Source organism: Trichosurus vulpecula, chromosome 1 (genome assembly GCF_011100635.1).
Source record: "Trichosurus vulpecula isolate mTriVul1 chromosome 1, mTriVul1.pri, whole genome shotgun sequence".
In the NCBI taxonomy this organism is placed as follows: Eukaryota; Metazoa; Chordata; class Mammalia; order Diprotodontia; family Phalangeridae; genus Trichosurus; species Trichosurus vulpecula.
The window spans coordinates 283,111,103-283,134,287 of record NC_050573.1 but is presented as its reverse complement, the minus strand read 5'-3'; the positions used below and the strand labels follow the sequence as shown (position 1 = coordinate 283,134,287).

General features: G+C 38.6%; 1 protein-coding gene across 1 annotated transcript; it reads left to right on the top strand.

Annotated features, from left to right (window-relative positions):
- The first annotated feature begins 557 nt into the window (after positions 1 to 557).
- Positions 558 to 22,564, top strand: COPS5 (COP9 signalosome subunit 5). Its single transcript, XM_036741194.1, has 8 exons — positions 558 to 1,059; positions 4,310 to 4,544; positions 4,898 to 5,026; positions 9,116 to 9,181; positions 11,092 to 11,177; positions 16,117 to 16,228; positions 20,269 to 20,417; positions 22,203 to 22,564. Exons 1-8 carry the CDS (start codon positions 917 to 919, stop codon positions 22,285 to 22,287), a joined length of 1,005 nt encoding a protein of 334 aa, XP_036597089.1. The 5' UTR covers positions 558 to 916; the 3' UTR covers positions 22,288 to 22,564.
- The last annotated feature ends 621 nt before the right edge of the window (positions 22,565 to 23,185 follow it).

Below are 23,185 nucleotides of genomic sequence, written 5' to 3'. Positions count from 1 at the left end.
GCGCTTACTAAGTGCAAAGCCCTGCCAAAAAAAAAAGTGGAGTTACAAATAAATAGTGAAACAGTCCTTGCTCTCCCGGAGCTTAAATTCTATTAAATTGCCTTTAAATGTTCACTTAAAAAAACACCCGAGCTTCACGGCAGGAGTTACCAATGCCTCTTCTGAACGCCAGGGGGCGCTCCCCCAGGCAAACCGCAAGAAACGACCAGCATCCGGTAAGGGCTTCACGTGGAAGCCACCGCTACGCTCGTTTGTTGTCCCCGCTAAGGAAAACATTCCGGTTGACATTCCACTCACCAGGCATCCCTAGTCCCCTCAGTCCTCAATCTTGCGAAAATTCGTAACGGTAATTAAATTCCCTTTTTTCTCTTCCTCCTCTTACTCCTAGGGACCTACACTCACAACTCTTTTCCCACTTAAAAGCCCGCCGCTTTACCACTTTTAAATATGGTGCCTTTCAGTCATGCGCAATATGGGCCCGGAAAACCTACGCAAGCGCGTGGCGTGACGCAAGGGCCCTCCCCCTCCGGGCGACGGGAGAGATTATACCATTCTCCAAACCGCTGAATAGGTTGTAAAAGAATCCACCTAAGGAACTCAAAATATAACGAGGCGTAATTTTCTTGCAGTTATATCCCCTTTTTTATTCTTGTGACTTCCTAGCCTCGTAGCCGCTGTTCACACGACCTCTTGCACCCGAAGACGGGACCCCCCGTCTACTCTTTCCGAATAGTCCGCGCCGCCCCGATCCCAGGTTCCCGGTGTCATGGCAGCTCCGAGAACCTGTTAACCGAGGGTTGAGTTACGGCAGGGGGCGAGGGTCACAACTTCTCGCCCCGCGGCCGGGGCGGCGGGGGAACAGGAGCAGGGCTGAGGGGGCGGGGGCGCGGGGAGGGCCTGCGGCGTCTCCGCGGCGATGGCGGCTTCGGGGAGCGGCATGGCCCAGAAGAGCTGGGAACTGGCCAACAACATGCAGGAAGCCCAAAGCATCGACGAGATCTACAAGTACGACAAGAAGCAGCAGCAGGAAATTCTGGCGGCCAAGCCCTGGACTAAGGAGTGAGGAGGCCCTGGGGCTCGGGCGGGGGGTGGGGGAGTACGGGCTGGAGGGAGGGGAAAGGGAAGAGGCCGAGGCCTGCAGGACCCAACCCGCGGGGGGCGGGGGAGCCCCACGGGCGCGTCTGCCGCCCTCACCCCGTAGGCCCCAGATCGTCCCGTCCCCGCCCCCTCCCACGCCCCACTGATCAATCGGGGGCCGTCCTTGGAGCGATCTTAGGACACCCTGACCTGAGAGCTGGCGGGGAGCCTGGGGGGTCATCTATTCCAATTGCTTCTGTTTTACAAAAGAGGAAACTGAGGCTCAGAAAGTCAAAGTTACACTTGTCCTAGGTGACCTCTGTAGGTCGAGGGCCCCAGGGACTTGCCCAGGATCTCACCTATGGGAGGCTGGCCATCTCCACACTTGTCATTACTTCTCTGAAGCCACCTGGGGTCAAATGTAGGAGTTCTTTAACCCTTTCGTGGGTGAAGGATCCCTTTGGCAAGTCAGGTCAGCCAGCAAACATTTATTAAGCACCTACTGTGTGCCAAGTTACTAAGCTCTTAGAGATTCAAAGAAAAGCAGAAGATAGTCCCTGCCCTCAAGGAGCTCACTGTCTAAGCGCGGAGACCCCATGCAAACGACTGTGTATGAACAATGGACCAGATAAATTGGAGAGAATCAACCGCCAGAGAAAATGCCCAGAGTCTGGAGATGTCTTGTGTGTGTCCTTTGTGTGAAATAGGTAGATCAGAGTAAGGTATAAGGAGACAGGAAAGATAGGAAGGAGTCAGGTTATGAAGAGCTCTGAACTCCAAATAGAGAAATTTATATTTGATATAATTATATAAACTAGATGAAGCCTATGCCCCCCTTCTCTGAACAGTGTATTTAAATGGATAAAGTAAAATATATTGTACTACAAAGGCATACAGTTCTTTTGAAATTTAGTCACCAGAATTTAAAAAAAAAAAAGTCATGCTAGGTTAAGAACTCCTGATCGAGTTAGTAGAGCTTGGGATTCAAACCTAGGCCCTCTAACTCTAAAGCTTCAGGTTTCCACGGTTTCCTTTAAAAATATGGTGAAGTGTCAACTCTTAGAAGCTCCTAATATGGTAGACCACTATCTGTAATGAATGGCTGGGAGCTGCCTCAAGAGTATAATGTGGAGGGCAAATCCCTCTCTCTAAAAATATATAGAACCATTAAAGATTATCTAAGCAGAGAATCACAGAATTCAGTGCTGGGAGGGGCCTCAGTGGCAAGTGTTTGTAACCCATACCTAAAAGGAGAATTCCTCTCCACAATAAATCCAGCAAGGATATCTTCCAGCCTAAACTTAAAGATCTGAAATGATGAGGAACCTACTATTTCCCAGGTATCTCATTCCACTTCTTCGTAACTCTAATTCTTTTTTAAATGTATTTAGTATTTTATTTTTCCCCAATGACATGTAAAAACAATTTTTAACATGCATATTTAAAACTATGAGTTCCAAATTCTCTCCCTCCCTCCCTACCCCACCTCATTGAGAAGGCAAGCATTCGGATATAGGTTGTACATGCATAGTCATGTAAAACATTTCCATATTAGTTATGCTGTGAAAGAAAACATGGACCAAAAAAAAACCTAAAAAAAAAAAAGTAAAAGTAGGCTTCAGTCTGTGTTCAGACACCATCAGTTCTTTCTCTGGGGATGGATTGCATTTTTCATCATAAGTCCTTCAGAGTTGTCTTGGATCTTTGTGTTGCTGAGAATAGCTAAGTCATTCACAGCTGATCATCTTACAATGTTGCTGTTACTTTGTACCCAGTACATTTCACTTTCCCTCAGCTCATGTAAGTCTTCCCAGGTTTTTCTGAGAGCATCTTGCTCATCATTTCTTATCATACAGTAATATTCCATCACAATCACATACCACAATTTGTTTAGCTATTCCCCAATTGATGGGTATCCCCTCAATTTCCAATTCTTTGCCACCAGAAAAAGAGCGGCTGTAAGTATTTTTTTGCACTTAGGTCTTTTTCCTTTTTGTTTTTTATCTCTTGGATACAGACCTAGTAGTGGCATTGCTAGGTCAGAAGGTATGCAGGGCTTTAGGCTCTTTGGGCATAGTTCCAAATTGCTCTACAGAATAGTCGAATGAGCATAATTCTAATTCTTTAGGAAGTTTTTCATCATATCAGAAGTTGACATCAAGCCTAGGTTTACCTCTTTAGAACTGTTACCCTTTGCTCATCATTTTACACATGCAAAAAGGAAAATAGCACCTACTAACAACTTTTTACACCCATGAGTTATGTGCCATTGTCTCCATTTTACAGTCGAGGAAACTGAGATGAACACTTTAAGGGACTCACCCACACAGCTAATAGGTGTCTTAGGCTGGATTTGAACCCATGTTTTCCTGATTCCAGGCCCAGCACACTCTCTACTCTGCTACATAACTGCCTCTGAGACAAAGTTGCCTGGCTACTCTCCAAACTAGAACTCAAACCCAGCTCTCCTGACCAAGAATTCGTTCTATTTTTCCCCCTCCTTGCTGAAGCCTAATGTTCCACAATTACAGATTCATTTCTTGGCTTGAGGATTCTTATCTCCAATTAAAATACAAATACTTTGGGGAACAATAAGGCTTTTTCAGTTATTTGTACTTTAGTATGAAGATGACAGCAGATCATGTGATTTAGAACTGACTGGAAACTTAGAGATCCAACCTCTATGGAGGAAATGGAAAGTCAAGGAAGTAAAATGACTTGTCCATAAGACACAAAGGAGAGGCAGAATTTGAATCCAAGTCTTCTGATTCTTGATCAAATGCGCTGTATCTGAAGAGAGGCTACACAGGTCCAGTGCCAACAAAACGCGCTTTTATTCAGTCTATACCGTATATATTGTGCTTTATTCTATGTACTAAAAATGAAAAATACATAACGTGATGAGGTTAGATGCAGCCGTGCTAAACTTAGAAGAGGAAAAAAATTACTGGTCTGCTCACATGACACTTTTACAAGAACTCTGGTTCGTGATTTGAATGAGTTGTCGAATTTTCTGTATGTGTTTTTTCAGAACAATAACATGTCTCTTATTCCCTACATCCTACTAGGAGTAAGAGTCCTTTAATGTTTCCTCTTCCCAGCCATCCCTTCAACCATTTCCCTTCACCTTTCCAATTTCTATCATGTTTTAACTCATATCAAAAGCATTCTAGGAAATTGTGCTTTGCATAGTGAAGCTAATTTTACAACATACTTTGTTTTTGTTTTGTAGTCACCATTACTTTAAGTACTGCAAGATCTCAGCCTTAGCCCTACTGAAAATGGTGATGCATGCTAGATCAGGAGGCAACTTGGAAGTGATGGGTTTGATGCTCGGGAAAGTGGATGGTGAAACCATGATCATTATGGACAGTTTTGCTTTACCAGTAGAGGGCACTGAAACTCGAGTTAATGCCCAAGCTGCTGCATATGAATATATGGCAGCATATATAGAAAATGCAAAACAGGTAAAAAATTGTTTTAAGTAAAACGATTTCACAGCAGCTATAAGTTATATACTTGAGATGTTATAGAAAAACTCTAGCAATGAACTTTATAGTAAAACTTATGTTTCGGGTTTATTTTCATTAATGACTTTGCATGTAATATACATATTAAATAAGATTAAGCATAATAATGATTTACAGTGGGTCTTTTCAATCTCATAAGTCATTGTGCTTGTATATTTTAATATTTATTGTGCAATGTTATCTGTATTCTGTTTTTGCATAATCGTTTATAAATAACCAAAAGACAGCTGATTCTAAAGTGGGATAAAAGTCTCAGCATTTAATCTGATATTTTCTTCCTTCTTTGTCAGGTGGGTCGACTTGAAAATGCAATTGGATGGTATCACAGCCACCCTGGCTATGGTTGTTGGCTCTCTGGGATTGATGTTAGCACCCAGATGCTCAATCAGCAGTTTCAAGAACCATTTGTAGCAGTAGTTGTAAGTATTCTAGTTACTAAACTCACAATAGAACTTAAGATTCACTTAAGTTTGTATGTTAGTAAATGAGAACATCTGTCCACAATTTCATTTGGTTTGCCATGTAATCAGTGATTAATACCTGTCAGGGAGGGCTTTGCCATTGAGAATCAGTATGGTATCAGAGAAAGAGCGCTGAGTTAGGAGTCTGGAAAGCAGGAGTTGGGGTGGGGGTAGGGGAACAAATCCTACCTTTCTCTGGAACTCACTTTCAACTCTAAAATAAGAGGGACTAGATGATCTCAAAGATAACTTCTAATTCTTAAATTCTGCTAACTCATTGCTTGACCATGAGCATGTCCAGTAACCTCTTTGCACCTCAGGCTCTTCATCTATAAAATGGTAGTATCTTTTACATTGTTGCTCGCCATGTAAGAAGAGATAGTGAAATGTATCAAGTTCTTTCCTATGCCTGGAAATACATTTTTGCCTCTGTTGAACATGGGAGAAAAGGTTTCCTCTCTGTCCCTGTCAGATTCTAGCAAAGAATCACTGTTGGAGGATCTGGCAGCCTATGTGTGGCTGCCATGCACCAGAGTTCAAGAGCATTCATGTGAAAAACATGTAGCTCCCATATAACTAGGGTCTCACAGCAACAGAACAGTATGAGTATGATGGAGATGATTATCTCTCAATACATAAACTTGAAGAGGACTTCCTTCTTCTTTGGGTTTATGCAAACTTGTGTTGTAACAAGTCAGAATTAGATTCATTTCAAGTTTTAAAAATAGGTGATAGATGTTGATTGATGGCATTTTAGAAACAGATCATTAACAATTGCCCTGAAAAGCATTTTTAAATGCAATACTTTTTCTTGATACCTTTTACTTCTTATACCACATTCGTTTTCAGACATCTCACATCCACACACAAACAAATGACTCCACCTTGAACTCCCCTTAGTAACAAGGGAAAACAGTTGAGCAGAGCTGAGTGAGTCCAGCAGTTAGGTGATGTTCTGCTCCACCTGGCAACAAGGAAAGGAGTCTGTTGTGTGTATCATTTGTTCTTTGGGACCTAGATTAGTCATTGCAATGAATGTGATCTCAGCTGCCTTTTAAGGTTGTTTTGGGTTTATGTTATTATGGCTATCAGGGATGTTGTTTTCCTACTTTTGCTTACTTCACGCTACTTTATTCTCTATGAGGCATCCCACATTTCTCAGAATTCTTCAGCCATTTCTTGTAGCACAGTAATATTTTATAACATTCATATATTAATGTAATGCTTTAGTGCTGTGATCTTTGCATTAAAGTAAAGGTCAACTTAAGGGTAAACATGCCATATTACTATCCTGACAGACAGAAACATCTATAACCACCTATAAAATTAACAGAGAAAAGCCTGGGATCTAGTTTGATATAGAATACACTAAAAAATTGTATAATTCCCGTTTACCTGGCACTAAACTATAAACCATCTTCACACTGGTGACCCTGGGGTGACTGAAAAGCTTGATGTGACCCAGACCAGCCTGGACTTCCCTTAGGTATTCCTGATTCAGAGCAGAAGCAGGTACTTACCAGTGATGTGGACATCTAAACTAGAGGCCCAACTCACTTTTTGGTATTACTTCTCATGGAATAGGGAGGTAATAATTTAATGCTTTTTGATCATGCAGACAGTAATTTAAGTGGGTCATACTCCAAAAGAGAGGAAACCTGGTGTAGTAGATGGAGTGTTAGCCATGGAGCCAGCAAATTCTGCCTTTGACATATAATGGCTGTGTAACGCTCCTGATTGTACAGTGGTGATCCTAAGTTCTCCAAGGCAACAGAACACAAGACTTTGAGTTTGAACACAGGGTCTAGACTATAATCTCTCATTTGTACATCAGCCAAGTTAAACTTGGAAAGATTCATTGGCCACAGCACCTAATGAAGACTGTCTACTAAGATATGAAGTTATTGTTATTTGAATCAGTACAGAGCTAGGCATACCAATAAATCACAAAGCTTTAAACTGTTGAAGTAACCACCCCAGACTTAGTATTGTAGAACTTGAATATCACATATAACTACGTTTCTATGAAAACTCCAATTTGAAATACCTAGAACACATTTTCCCTGGCTCTGATACTTCTAGTAGATGTAGGGACTCCCTGATCCAGGCCCCTAATGGCAAACTTACTTAACCTAGGGTAGGGACTCCATTTAACAAGGTGGCTAAAGGGGTGGTAGCAACTTCCCTTCTACCTCTTAAAATCCTTTATTTCAAAGCTCTGCTCAAGCAACACCTTTAACCTGAATCCTTTCCTTATTCCCAGCTGCTAGTGCCTACCCCCCAAAAAAATACTGTGTATTCATTTTGTTATACTTTTATTTACTTACAAATTACCATTTGTGATACAATTTAAGCTCCTTGAGGGCAGAAACTATTTCATTGTTGTCTTTGTATCTCCAGTGCCTGACATATTAGAGGTACTTGGTAAATGGTGGATGGATAGAGGGAGGAAAGGAGGGAGGGAGGGAGAGAGGGAGGAAGGTGGGTTTTAAGGTGCCATGTGGTAAGGAACTAGGGTGGGAGATTGCAGTTGGGGGAACAGAGACTGAAATTGGTTTAAAGAAGTGGGGCAGGAGTAGGGTAAAGAGCAAACAGGAAAAGGTACTAGAAGCTATTTAGGAGGATTGTGGGGAAGAGAGGGGACAAAATGGCAGCCAAGGGAAAAAGTGAATATGAAGTATGTACTGTCCCTTTCATTCACTCCCTCTTTTCCCCCTTTCATTCACTCCCTCTTTTCCCATCAGCTCCCAAAGGGAAAGAACAGAATAGAGGGAGGAAGAATCACATCCTTTATCAGTCACTTCAACACAGTTTCTTGTTTTCCCCTAAGAACCCTAGGGCAACAGGAGCCACAGTATTGTAGAGGTAGAGATCCCACAGCTGTGGCAAGATAAGTTTTTCTCTCCTTTCATTCTTTTCTTTCAGTGAGTTCTCCTGGTATTGGCATGTGGTAAGATTTGAGCTGGCAAGGTAGGCAGGGACTTTAAACTAAGCCATAGTGAATGTTTCTCTTTTTCCTTATCCTCCTTCCAAGCCATCACTTCTTCCTGTTCTGTAGACTAAACTAGAATGCTGTGAGAAGGTTAACAGGTCTGTTGGCAAAAAAGTGTAGGAATAGATCCCAGACAGCAGTTAAAGCCTTTAATGAGGACCACTTGGCAGCATTTCTGATGTGTTCGGAGTGTTTGAGATACTATTCAATCAGTTTTCTATGGAGTAGGTAGAAAGTAATCTTTAAATAGGTAAATATGGCAAAAAGCCTTTCTAAAAATGTAGCTTGAATTTTTGTGGATACAAAAGGCTGCAAACCAAGTGTAGGTGCCTGATGATTGGAGAATACCTTTAAAAAATTGTGGTACATGTACACAGTGGAACATTACTGATCTGTAAGTAATAAATACAAACAAATTCAGAGAATTTTGGGGAGACTTAAAGGAACAGATACAGGGTGAAGTAAGCGTAACCAAGAAAACAAAAGACACGGTGATTATGTTAATTGAAATGGTAAGTACCAAAAAAGAAAAACTGAATGCTGTGTAATTATAATGACCATGTTTGCCTAGGAAGAAATAAGAAAGTACACCTATCACCTTTCTTTGCAGAGATAGGGGACTGTGGATTTGGAACATTTTGTACCCTGTCAGACTTGATCAATGTTTTGGTTAGTTTTGCTAAGCTGGTTTTTTTCCCTTCTCTTTTTTATTCTTTATTAAAAGGGATGACTCAATGGTTAGAAGACGGAGGGATCAATTAAGAAATGAAGGTTATATAAAATAAAATACCAGGAAAAGGTTTTGACAGAATTTTTAAATAAAAATATAGCTTGATTTTCCTTCAATTTCCTAAAGAAATGAAGCCTTCAATAATCCTAATTATCTATAAGCTAAGAGCTTATAGAGGAAATTTCTGTTTATTGCAATGAGCTCACAATGTTTTCTAGATCTTTTATTTTGGAACTCTCAAAATATTTCTCACTCCTGGTATTAAACAATATCTTTTCTATCCTGTAACAATTACATTTTAATAAATACTTTTTTATCATTATAGATTGATCCAACAAGAACAATATCTGCAGGAAAAGTGAATCTTGGTGCCTTTAGGACCTACCCAAAGGTAATAAGTTAAACATTTAGATTAATTAAAATAAATTTGTGTTGAATTGAAGGCTATTTTCTTAAAATTCTATTCATTTCTCTTTCATTTTGAAAAAGAACTTCACATAAAAATGCATATTCCCTATTCTTCAACCCCCAAACAAAGATGTAACAATATTAATACAGTATCAGTCAAATCTCTACAAAATTTGTACCTAATAAAACAAAATTTCTTTTGAGTTTTTTGACAATATAGTTTTATACTAGGTTAAAAATGTAGGAAAAGATCACTTTATTAAGCACCCTCCTTGCTCTTTGTACTATACTATAGGAGGCACTACAGAAACTGTTTAAATTGGTATTCCCTGCTTGCCCAAGCATGTAGACAGTATAACACAGGCATTCTTGGCAGAGCAATGTTCCAGAACAAATCTGTAACATGCAGTAAAATAAATCCTGCAGAGGAAAGAAATGCTCATATGATTGATTGGAGTAGGCTTTCATATTTCAAAATGGGAGTTGAGGAAACATACCCTTTCTTAAAACTATATTAGGGATTTTAAAAACTTTCTTATAAATTATAGTCACATTGATTAATTTCCCTAATCATTATCTGTATGGTTTAGTCATCCTCACACAGTGGGTTGAGATTACTAAGCACATATCAAGCTTTTTGGTACCAGCCATGGTGAACTCTCATCTGTGTGAGTAAATTAAGTCAGCTTCCCTCAGGTCCTGAACCATCCTCCTGGATCCTCATTTACCTTTTACCATGATGCTAAGAGAAAATTTTAAGTAACTTGCCCATAATGGTACTGATGTAAAGGGTCTGAGGGAAAACCCCACCCCAGGCCACTTTACTGAGTCTGTTATTGTCTATTACACCATGCCTTCTTTAAGAAGCCTTTAATCTTGCATTATGAGAGGCAAAGGTATTGTTTACAATATTATTTACTTTACTTTTACTTATGCTGTATCAATGCAGAATTTAATTCTTATACCCAGAACTGCAAAAAGTTTAAAGAGAGAGAGAAAACTTGGGATAGTTCCATATATATCAACAGTAAAGTCCCCTATATATTCCAGATTTCATACTTTCTGAAATATACTTCTTTCTAGAATATTCTCTTACCTTTCATTCACCAACTGCACTCCTTTGACTTATTCAAATTCTCCTCAGATTTCATTTCCTTCCAAGAAGCCTTCCCTGATTATAATTGGGAAAAATTAAAACTCATTTTCTTCCAGTCCTTTCCCCTAGTATATGCCCTTTCCCAGGGGATCTGTTATCAAAGTAAAACCAACCAGGTTCTAATTGTGGAAATGCATTCAAATGTAGTTCCTCAAGAAGCTTACATTCTACCTGTGATCCCTTATATAAATGATATATCAATCAATCTGCCAGTACTCCCTAAACTTCTATTGATCAGTAGCTCTAGGCTTCTTTAAAAATGTATGTAGAATGGCTACTAACATCGGTAAGCTATTAAGAGGCCGATCAGAGTTCTTAGGAACTAATATCTTAATCCACAAAATAAACTAAACTGCATTTTTGTCACAGCTCCTTAACATTCAATTCAATCCAGGATCAACTGTCTTTAGATTGAAAAGATGGGGTTGAGATGTGAATTCATCTGTCTCTTGTATCTGCTGAAAGTACAAAAAAGATGGGCCGTTGTGATATTTCCTCCTCCCCCCCAAAAAAAGCTAAACTAAACTTATGCCAATCTGAGACAGTGGTGAAGAAGTGTATAAGCCAGATCCAGCCACATAACCTCAAAAGCAAAGTAGCCATGCATTTTTTCTTTAGGTTATAAGAATATTTTCATGCAGTATTAGGCTACCAAAAATGTTCTTATAAACCTGATATCTGTGTTACCTAGGAAGTATTTTCACAAACTATTGACTTATTTTACATTCTTTGTACAGGGCTATAAACCACCAGATGAAGGTCCCTCTGAGTACCAGACTATTCCACTTAATAAAATAGAAGACTTTGGAGTACATTGCAAACAGTAAGTACTTCAAAAAATAATAGAAAAAGTTAACCTTTTAAAAAATGGTTGCCTTAAGCAACTTTACAAAAAAAAAGAACCCAGTAAACTTTGAATTCTGTTTTCATCTTTCCATATTTTCTTCCAGTCTTTTAATGGACTTACATATCTATATTTCAGTACATTCTTGCTATGTTGTGCTCTCCCTTTTCCATTCAACCTTAGTTCTTATATTTTTTCACATACTATCCATGTAGCAACATAGCTGTCAAAAATAAAGAAAATGAGGACTGTATAGTAGTTTCTTATGTTAACAAATCATACTTGGGGGTTTTAGGGGTCATTTTTCTCTTGTTGGGTGTATGAGTACTTTACTTTTTAGCCTGTTACAATGGTACCATTTAGTTTCGTTCACTAACATTTATTAAGTGCCTACTGCATGTGAGGCATTGTGCTGGACTCTGTAGGGAATATAAAGAAAAAGGACTCATGCATGGCCTCTGACCTGAAGGAGCTTACGTTCTAGGATGGAAAAGAAACGAACGCATGCAGAATTCAGTTAGTGCCACAAGATAGGTATAGAGTGCTGCATGAAATGAGAAGAGAGAGATGTATTAATAATCTTGCAGTTTAGAAAAATTATCTTTGATTTTTTTTCTGACACCTTTCTAGGTCTGTTGATTTCTCTTGAGTTACTAAAATATAATATACAGTGCAATAAACCTATTTTTTTTAGAATATGATGCTAATAGTAATAGTAGCTGGCATTTATATAGCACTTTAAAAATTTGCAAAGTGATTTACATGTATTACCTTCTTTGATCCTTACTACGACTCCTGGAGGTAGGTGCTATTGTTATTCCCATCTTAGAGATAAGAAAACTGAGTCTTAGAGTGGTTGCCCAGGGTCACACAGCTAATAAATGTCTATGGCAGGATTTGAATTCAGGTCTTCCTGACTCCAAGTCCAGCAATCTATGTGCTGTGCCACTTTGCTGCCCATAGGCCCTGGGGAAGACAAAGAGCTTAAATAAGATAGAGTTGTTGTGTAGAAAATAACAGCGAGACGAGACCTGGGTTCAAGGTAAATTTAAGGTGTGGATTTATTGATCAAGCGCTCAACTGCCTGGAGTATATACTCAAATCAGGCAGTCCCAAACTGAGGCAAAAACCACAATGACACAATTAGGGAGGGTCGCTAGCGGAAGCAGTGACTTACAGAAGCAAAGATCAGCCATTGGTTGAATTCATCAGCTCAGAGCTAGTTTGGGCATATGGCTAGATTCAGGGGTGCAACCATCCTGTGACACAGGGTGGTCCGCTTCCTAGAATGGTGGCCCTCAGGGGCAAGACAAGTTTCCTATAACTGGGTGGAGGGTACGAGGTAGAATTCCCCAGAAAGTAATCCCTACTTGATCTATGGTCTGAGTAGGTGGGGGGGGGGGCAGGACACAGGGGGACTTAGCTTGGTCAGCGGAATAGCTGCACCATAAACCAGGGTGTAGGGCTACTTGGTAACCCGGTGGGGGAGGTTTTCCTAAAAATAAACTTATGCCTTACCCTAGCAACTGATCCTTATACATAATGCTGATGCAGAGAAAATATACAGAATGCTGAATCATGAGGAAAGGGGGGGGTCAGGGGACTAGCCTTGGGTGAACTACCCAGAACTATGCCTTAAGCTGTTTCAAGCCATTCCAGGGTATAGGACAGAGACAGACAAAAATATAAAGGGGATTAATGATGGGCTTCTAATGGTGGGCTTCATTTCGGTGTAACACAAGGAATTTATAGCATACTGAACAACAACACATTAGAGAGTTGAAAAATAAAATGCCACATGAAATTTGAGGAGAGAAGTCCATTGCCAGTTTGGCAGGGGCCAGGAAGAGTCATAGAAGGGAATCAGGGAGGTGTTCTAGAGGATTATATTGGGCTTTAAATGATGGGTAGGAACTAAAAGAGGAAAGGATATTCCAAGCATAGGAAACAGCCTGAAGAAAAGCAGAGAACGATGAGAGACTTTTAACCTGGCTCTAGGATATAGTATGTGAAAGGAAGAGCTAGGAGGGAGAATAGGGGTGAAGCATCAGATTTTCGAACCGCCTGAATTCTGGGCAAAGAAGTTTGAAATTATTGACACTTTTCTGCCCAGTACTGACATAAGATCTAAGTATAAAACCTAGCAGTGTGAAGGATGGATTTGAGGGAAAAGAAAATAGAGCCTGGAAGACCTTTAGAAAGGCTTTTGTAATAGGGCAGACACCTGGTGATAAGGATTTGCATTAGCGAATTGACAACAGGAATGGCAGAAGAGGGAACAGACTGAAGAACTGTTTAAGAGATTTAATTGATAGACATGTATTGCAGATTGATTCTTGCCTCTTTCCCCTTATATTCAAAAATAACCCCAAGGTAGTCAAGATGGAAGATCTGATGAATGGTGCCACCACATATAAAAGTAGTAAAATCAGGAGGAGTAACCTAGGCTGGGGCAGGGTGGAGACAGAAATTTACTAAGCACTTATGATGAACAAAGAGATACAGAGACAAAAATCACTCCCTCAAGAGGAGCTTACATTCTATTGGGGAGTAAGCTATTCAGCTCATTTGGGAACATGTTGGTGGAGATGGGACATCTAGAGATGTCCTATAAGCTGTAAAACATGTGGGTCTCTAATTCAGAGAAGAGAAAATAAGAGATTGGGGAATCATCTACATAGAATTGATAGGTGAAGCTATGTGAGTGAATGAGATTGCCAAGAGAGTACAAAGAGCCAAAGAGAACAAAAATTGTTAATTACAGTGAGAAATATATTCTATGTTAACTGCTGGGAGCCTGAGGATGTGTGAAAAACTCTGGAGTATATCTCAGTGAAGCTAAAGAAAGAGAGGATCTAGTAGGATCCTGGCGGTTAAGTAATGGCCAAAGTTGCTGAGAGGTTAAGGAAATGAAAGACTTTTTTTTTTAAATTAAAATTGGTAATTAGAAAATCTTTAGTAACAGTTTCAGTAGAATGATAGGGGCAGAAGCCCACTTACAAGGGGCTGAAGAGATAGGAAATGGAGGCTGACTTGTGGTAATCCTGAATCCCTGGATAATATTCAGGAAGAGTGCTTATCAGCCCCTGTGGAAGAAGGGGGTAGCCCCTCCACAGAGGTCTCTAAAGGGGCAAAGATTTGGGCTCGTTTCTCTGATAAGACTACCAGGGGAGGGGAAATTTTGGTAAGCAAACAGGGAATATTTGAGAGAGTGACAATATGGGGAAAGCCACAGTAGATCCCAGGACAGACTGCATACGAAAGGCTTATGAATGCTAAGCCCCTTTACTACAGATGACCCTGGTGTGTAATGAGGAATTGGTGACTGTGCCAGAAATCCCATAACATATGCTATCACCCTGGTCCTTCTGGGGCTGCTCTAGTTCCTTATCTCTACCTTGGTTAGAGGTGTGACCATGTGTGTGATGGCCCTGATGTTGCTGGTACTGTTTCTCCACATTGTCACTAGCTGTCGTCAGAAGACCCACTGTGAACTGGAGGGATTTGTCATTGCTGAGTGCCATGGACCACATCTTTGAGATCTGGGACTTGGTTCTTCTAAAAGAAGGGTGAAGGAAAAGCCTAAGATTTTTTGTGTTTGTTATCTTTTATATTTTTTATGGTCTCCAGGAAACCATCAAGTTTTTTTATCTATCTTTTGCTTTTGCCCTCTTTTTAGTTTTTTTTCCTTATTTTTTTCTTCTTTGTACTATCTATGCCAGGCTCCTTAGATTTGAGCTTAGGATTATCCAGTGAAAGTCCTAAAGCCATTTAAATGATAGAAGGTCTTCCAGAAGAAAGGTGTGAAATTTGAAAATTCCCAAGTGTAGCTGAACCTACGCTGGAAAATGTTTAACAAAAACGTTTTAATAGAACACAACATAGATAATGTTTATTTGTGTTTTTCTAATATGCAGCCCACAGGGATCCTTTCTATTTGAGTTTGACAGTACTCTAGAAGATCTTTAGGACCTTGCCACCAAAGGGTGGGATGTGATAGAATCACCATCTACCCAGGTCCATCCTCCCCACCCCCAATTGGGTGCAACAGTTTCTCCCCCGTAAGGCAGCAGAGCTATCATGTCTTGGTTTGCCCAGAAGACTAAAGCCAAGCTGTGCAGCTTCTTGATGGCCTTTGGCCATATTGGTGTTCTAGTCACTTTAGGTCATAAAAAAAGCCCATGTACATGGAATTGGGGACCCTCAGACTGGGTAGCTGTCCCAGGGTCATCTAAGTCATTATGTCCTGCCCTGCTTACCAGCTGTGTTTCTATATGGAAACTAGGCTGGTAGCCTCTACTTGAGCTAAGTGTTGCAGTGTCCTGAATTAATATCCTTTCTATGCTATAGCTATGTTAACTATTGAATGATTAGTGAATATCTCATTTTGTTCCAACACCAAACTTACACTAACAGGGAACCAGCCTAAGTCATTACTGCCTATTACACATGCTAGAATATTGTTTTCAAAATGGTTATTTTTTACGCCTGTTGAGCCAGATACAACTTCTGGATTATAATTTAGAATTGCTTATAATTTTTAACTGAAGCTGAAGAAGAGGGCCCATTTGAAATCTGTTTTCAAAAAAGGATAAATCATATTTGTGAGCCTGTTTTGTTTGAGATGTGAAATAAAAATATGAAACCCCAGGGGCAGCTAGGTGGCGCAGTGAGTAGAGCACCGGCCCTGGAGTCAGGAGGACCTGAGTTCAAATCCGGCCTCAGACACTTGACACATGTACTAGCTGTGTGACCTTGGGCAAGTCACTTAACCCCAATTGCCCTGCCAAAAAGCAAAAAAAAAAAAAAATATGAAACCCCAAATGGTAAATGCAATTCACTGTATATTTTAAAGTAACTTCTTTAAGATGTAGTCCTTTTATTTGTCATTTAAATTAACTTATTTTTCATGTGATAGGTACTATGCTTTAGAAGTCTCTTACTTTAAATCATCTTTGGATCGCAAGTTGCTTGAACTTCTGTGGAACAAATATTGGGTAAATACTCTGAGTTCTTCCAGCTTACTTACAGTGAGTATCAAAGTTTAAAAGGACACGTTTTGAATTTTATCTAACTTATATCCAGTCACTTTTCTTGTGAAGATATAAGGGTCTATGAGAAATATTTATATTGCCAATTAAGTTTTATTTCTATGTTGTAAATGTACAGTAACATTTTTCAAGATTCCACGTATCCGTAACTTCTAACAGTATCAAAAAATTAAAAATAAGTCCTTTGAATAACATAGATGTCTCAACACGTGTACTAAAGTTGATTAAATACAGCTTCATGAGCTCCATGAAGCATCAGCTCATTCCTTACTCTTGACCACAGTTCATTCTGGAGAAAAATCTTATAAAAGAAATTAATACAGAAAAACTCAAATGTAGTACTAGTCTTCAGAGATTTGGCATTATAGAGTAATTCTGGAAATGTAAGGAAACCTTTAATCACACTCATCACTTAGTATACTCGAGAGTTACAGTTTCAGTTTGTTATTTGGGAATTTTCAAGAATATATGGAGTTTTCCTCCCCTTTTTTCCCCCTCTTGCTTGCAATATCCACTACCTTCCATCAGATGGCAACAGATTTGCACAAGTTCTTGTGGGAAGCTTTTTACTCATTTTCAGTTGTGTCCTACTCTTTGTGACCCAATTTGTGGTTTTCTTGGCAGAGATACTAGGGTGGTTTACCATTTCCTTCTCCAGCTCATTTTCCAGATGAGGAAACTAAGGCAAACAGGGTTAAGTAACTTGCTCAGGTTCCTACATCTAGTAAGTAACTGAGGCCATGTTTGAACTCAGGAATGAATCTTCCTGACTCCAGGCAAGGCACTTTTATCCACTGTGCCACCTAGCAGTCCAAGGAGGAAAGCACACAATATGATATTAGAAATACTGGCTCTTAAACTCTGAGCCTTTTTGTTAAATTGTTGTAGTTCTTTATTATTGGAAGGGTGCAATATATTTATTAAAAACCTAAAACTTTTATATTTAAATTACTAATTTTAGGTAATGCTGAATAATGTAGGAATGAAATAAATACATAGGTAAATTGATAAACACAAATCCCTCTAAGGTACATAGTCCACAAAATGTAAAACACCCTTGCCCACACCTTCTGTTTGATATATATCAACTAATTCTTTGAGGCCCATCCCTATGCAGCTTTCTCAGTTTTTAAAAATTGTTTTACCTTAAAATCAGTGTGGCAGTAGGTAAGCTAGAAAAATGGAGGCAGAATTTGTTAGTCAAGGTCTGGAAATATATCTTGAAGTAGGATAAAAATGGCTCCCCTAGTTTGGGGGTACAAAGGGTAGGAATCAAGCAAAAAAAACTTTACATAAGCAGTGTGGTGTAATGACTAGAGTACTGAATTTGGAACCCAGAGGACCTGGGTTTGAATCTACATTTTCTACCTTTACTATCATGATTACATTGCTTAATTAAAAGATATACAACTGCATGTAGACTGAAAAAAAAATAAGCTCTTAAACACTTGGGGCAAAGAATAGTGGAAAAAGTAGTGGTCTTAGAGTCAAATACCTAGATTTCCATCCATACTTTAATCCTTAGAATCTTTGTGACTTTGGACAAGTCTCTTACCGTCTCGGAGCTTCAGCTACCTCCCCTGCACCTGAGGAAGCTACTACTTATCCCATCTTCCTCACAAGTGTTTGAAGTACTGGACCACGGTGAGGGCCTTTTGTTTTGGCCTGGATCTACAGTGCCATTGCGGAAGCAAACCCTTCACTGATACAGATCCGCAGCTTTTCTCCCATTTACAACCTTAGGGAGCTGCCTAGAGCATTGAAAGGGGAAGTGACCTGCATAGGGTCACACAGCCAGTAGGTCACAAACGGAACTTGAATCCAGGTCTTCCTGACTTGGTGGCCATTTCTGGGGGGACATAATCTCTTCCTCCAGATATTTTGAAATCATAGAGGGACTAGACTTGTCTTGCTTGACCCTGGAAGGCAGAACAAGGGAGTAGTAAAAAGAATTTGCAGAGAAACTAGTTTCTTCTAGATGCAAGAAACTAAAGTTGTCCAAAAGTAGAATGAGGTAGTGAGTTCCCCATTACTGGAATCATCAAGCAGAAGCTAAAGGAGCACTTGTAGAGCTGCAGAGGGGATTTCTGCTTTGGGGGGTGTGGGTTAAATTAGAGACATCTGAGGTACCTTCCAAGTCTGAGATTTCATATTTCCACTTAGTTGGGCAGGAATTTGCACACAGTGGGCTCCTAATAAATATTTATTGAAAGTACATACCATTTCAAGTGAAATAAAATTATTAATACTATCCACACAATGGCTTGCATTTTGTTAAAAATAGGTTGCCTGTTTTTGTTGGTACTAATCATAAATTATTAACTGAAAAAAAAGATGATAGGCACTGATCCGGAGGACTGTGTCATACTGCCTGCCTTTCAGGCTCTTGGACAAATAACTGCAGTAGTATTCCTTCTGTACTTTTTAAAAAATTATCGATAGTTTTTCTTTTTTTGTCTATAAACCCATTTACATTTTTTCAAGGAAAAAATAATATAAATGTATGTTATCAGTCAGTCACATGTTAAGCAACTTCTCCACACTGAGCACTGCTGTAAAGCACGGGGACATCTGTCTGGCAGGGCAGTCACTGATGTACGTGAGAGGTCATGGAAAAGTGGTTTCTTAATTGAAATTCATTCTCTCCTATGTTCATTCCTTCTTTCTAAAACATTAACATCTTTTGTTTTTCCATCACTTTCATTTCCAAACATCTCTCTTCCCCTCCTTCTCCCAAGAGATAAAAGAGGAGGAAAAGAAATGCTCTGCAAAACTCACTAGCTCTGGGCCACCTGAATCTGACGAGATGTGCAGGGTTTTGTATCCATAGGTTCCCACCCCTGCAGAGAAGGGAGATGCATTTTCTCTATTCTTTGGGGCCAAGCTTGATCATTATTATTGAACAAAATTTGACTTCATTTTGTTACTGTTTTTTTAATGGTATATATGAAATGTAATTGATGTATTCTGTTGCAGAAGTAAAGCTTTCTGGTCTTACCTGAGAGGGTTATGGTTCAGTAGCTTTGTGTTTCTTTTGTGAAAGGCTCATTAAACCTGAAATGTTCTGTCAAACTTTTGAAAAACATTACTTCTAAAGCATCTGATCTGAGTAAACCTAGAAAAATCAAATAGACTTACTATAGAAAGCAGTGATTTGCATGCACAAGGAAGGTCAGTAGGATAAGAAAGGTGACTGTAGTATTTGTGCCAGCTGGGAAACAGTAAAAGAGTTGAATTTTATTTTCCCCATCCTTATCTTGAGTGTTTATTGGTTTAGATTACTGGACTGCAGTCCAAATGCAGCCCTTTGACTGAATCCAAATCCCCTTAAAAGGATTTGTTATGAATGATAAGATTTAGTCATAAAATACAATTTTCCTTTCAAGTTGTCTTTTTAAAACTTCTTAAAGTTGACTGTGTCTTAAACTAGGAGACTTAGAAAACTAGTGCCCTAAAAATGCTGATGACAGTTTAAAAAAATTATATTTCAATGAGTACCAATACTAGTAATTCAGCAGTCTTCAAAACAAGTGTTAAGTTTACACAGACAGAACTACACAAGCAGTGTCACAGAATTTAATCCAGAAGCTTCAAGACATGATTGGATTAATTTTATGATTTCATAGTGTTGTCTGGTCTTCTCTATTCAGTTTGTTCTGATTAATTCCTGATGATATTTAGGTTAAATGAGGGAAATTTCAAGGTGAGTTTTGTTAACAAAATGTGATCTTATTTTAGTAAGACTAGTTTGAGGAAGGAAAAGAAGACAAAAATGGAATTCATGGTGTAAGTCAGATTTTATATAGTTGATTCTCTCATTTGGACAGTTTTTAAAAGTTTGAAGTTCTACTAGGTTTTATGCCAGAATTCTTAATAAATAACACGTTGTTTAATAAATTTTCTACTAAGTATAATTGAAGGGAAAATAGAAATAGTCTCAGTGATAGAGAAATGAGTCTTCTCGATCAGTTAATATATTAAATGTCATTTTCTCTCCTCCTCCCTCCCATCCCTCACAGAATGCAGACTATACCACTGGACAAGTCTTTGATTTATCTGAAAAATTAGAACAGTCAGAAGCCCAGCTTGGACGAGGGAGTTTCATGTTGGGTTTAGAAACACATGACCGAAAGTCAGAAGACAAACTTGCTAAAGCAACAAGAGACAGGTAAGGAAGTATGAATTCTTGCCCTTAGCTCCTTTTTATTTTCCCACAAAGTGAAACTTCCCTTTTAATTTGATTCATTAAACATTTATTAAGTGCCAGGCACTATGCTAAAACAAAAAGAAAGACTGCCTCTAACCTCAAGGAGGTTACAGTTTCTGGGGAAAGACAACGCACCAAAAGAAGCTGGAAAGTGGGGACAAGGGGTGGGAAGAGGCACCAGGCAATGGTTACCTGTCACTGGGGCATCTTGGTCCATGGAGTGCAGACTAAGGAGGTGTAAAGTAACTACATTCCAAATTATTTTGCAAATAGCCTTATTGTAAACTTAATAACCATCCATAAAAAAAAAGAATCAAGTAAACAAAATAAGGGGTGAAATCTTACATCAGTCCCTTAGCAAGGGATACAACAATGAATTAATAAACAGCAAGCAAATTTTTTAAAAAAAAAGGAACTTTTGTTCTGTGATCCCTTCCAAATCTGTCTAATGTTTTTTAAGTCTGGCTCTTTTGGCTTTGTTATACAGATATGCATGCCATACATACATCTAGACATATGTGTGTGCACACATATAGGCACATGTGTCAGTGTTTGTAAATACAAGGTATTTTGAGAAGGAATGACACTAGTACTTGAAGGTATCAGGAAAGAAAGACCAAGGATTTTTTTGAGGTGAAAGTTAGAAGGGAGAGTGCATTCCAGGCATGGGGAGCAGCTCATGATAAAGCACAGATACAGGAGATCTAGATTCATGTGAGGAACAAAGAAAAGGGCAGAATGAAGGATAGGACGTAAGGTGCAGGGGTCTTGGGAATATGGACTGAGGCAAAGTTGTGGAAGGCTTTAAAAGCTAAACAGAAGACTTTTATGTCTTATCCTAGAGGCTACAAGAAGCCCCTGGAGTTAATTGAGTAGGGGAATGACATTGTCAGAGCTTTATTTAAGGAAAGTCTTTTTGGCTGAATTTTGCCTGGAGGATGTAATGAAGTGTAGAGAGATTTGAGGCAGGAAGTATCAGTTGGGAGGCCACTGCAACAATCTAGGCAAGAGATAAGGAGGGCCTGTACAAAGTTGGTAGTTGTGTGGATAGAGAGAAGGGGTCAGATGTGATGGATCTTGGGAGGAATGAATTAGCCAGTTGATAAGGTGTATGGGATAAAATTAGCATTAAGGATAACACCAAATTCTTTGAATATTCAATACTGTGCTTATAATAGTTTTTAAATGTTTATTCATTTGAATCTGCCTTAAAATAAAAGGATCTCTTTACACAACCACTCAATTTGGCAAATTTTACTGCTACAGAATTGCTCATATTAATTTGGGAACTAATTTGTCATCTATTACCTGGAAACTCACCTTCTAAAGCATATTAGGAGGCACAAAGGAGTAATTAAACTGATACGATATCCTTTTAACCAATTGAGCAGTGATCTTTTAGGAGAAAATGTGGTATCAAAAATGGAAAACATTGGAAATGATATGTAGAATTTTATTTTATAAAAAATTTTTAAGAATATTGCATGTTTTTATTATTAATATTAAGCGATGCCTCTCTGAAAACTGCTTATGTATCTGTAGTTTTCCTTTTATTAACTAGCAAAATCATTATTCTCTTTAACCATTAGTGAACCAGACTTCAAGTAAAAGTGTTCTTTTCTAAACATAAGTACTTAGACAAATGAACTGGATTGTAGATATTAAAAGGCAATTAAAAAAAAATAAAAACATTGTACTTTTACAAAGCTTTCATTTGTGCATATTTGTTTTGCATTTTTTCCTCAGCTGTAAGACCACCATAGAAGCTATCCATGGATTGATGTCTCAGGTTATTAAGGATAAACTTTTCAACCAAATTAATATTTCTTAAAGAATACCATCGAGTAGTTACTCATTTCTGCCTCCTTAGAGGTATTTCTTTTGTTTGACAGCTAGTATGAGAAAAATACTCAAGTTAACACTTTAAAATTGTTCATCAGAAATCTGATTTGCAGAGCAAAATGCTTTGAAATTCTGTTAGTTGTATATTCCAGAAGATTGCTTTGGAAAACTTCTTAAGAAGAAACTAAAGAATTGTCACTTAGATACTGGCTTTTAGTTATTTATACTGATCACTGAACTATAATAAAAATTTCTTTAAAATGAAAGATTTTCTTTGTACTTCTTGCATTATTCCAATGCTCTTGGTAAGAGAAGCCTGTATAAGTTTAAGGAAATCCTTTGATTTTTTGAAAGATTCTACCATTTCTTTCTAAACTTCTCACAAGCTTTTGATAAGACTTTGTGACACTATTTCAAAACCACACTCTACAAACTCCCATTGTAGTCTATTAGTAAAATCAGGAATCTCCTTAAAAAGGCAGTTTAAAGCCATCCATTTCTTCCAACATACTTTCCCGTAATTTCTCATCATGAAATATGTCCTTAAAAAAGTCAAGCAATTTAGAGATGACTTAAAATATAACTTTTAAAAATGACATTAAAAATTATAAAAATGTAGAAAAAAGATAAGACAAATACCATTGCTGGTCATATCTTAGTGTTTTGTGTTTAATTTCCTCATTCTTCATTTATATTTAAAAACTGGGTAGGCACAATCTTATATATTGTTGGAATCAGTCTAGCACCTGGTAGTAAGCACATCATAGAATTTTAAAGCAATCCAGCTATATAAATGATTGTATTTGTTTATTGAAATTTGATATAGTAATTCTTTTTTTACTTCATATGGAAAGGAAATTAGCATAGTGGAAAGAATGATACATTTA

What these genes read in the sequence shown, in the direction of transcription:
- COPS5 (XM_036741194.1), top strand. Translation starts at nt 917, where the DNA reads ATGGCGGCTTCGGGGAGCGGCATGGCCCAGAAGAGCTGGGAACTGGCC. An exon ending in ATATAGAAAATGCAAAACAG is followed by an intron (nt 4,545 to 4,897) that starts GTAAAAAATTGT and finishes CTTCTTTGTCAG; the next exon opens with GTGGGTCGACTTGAAAATGC. An exon ending in CCTTTAGGACCTACCCAAAG is followed by an intron (nt 9,182 to 11,091) that starts GTAATAAGTTAA and finishes TTCTTTGTACAG; the next exon opens with GGCTATAAACCACCAGATGA.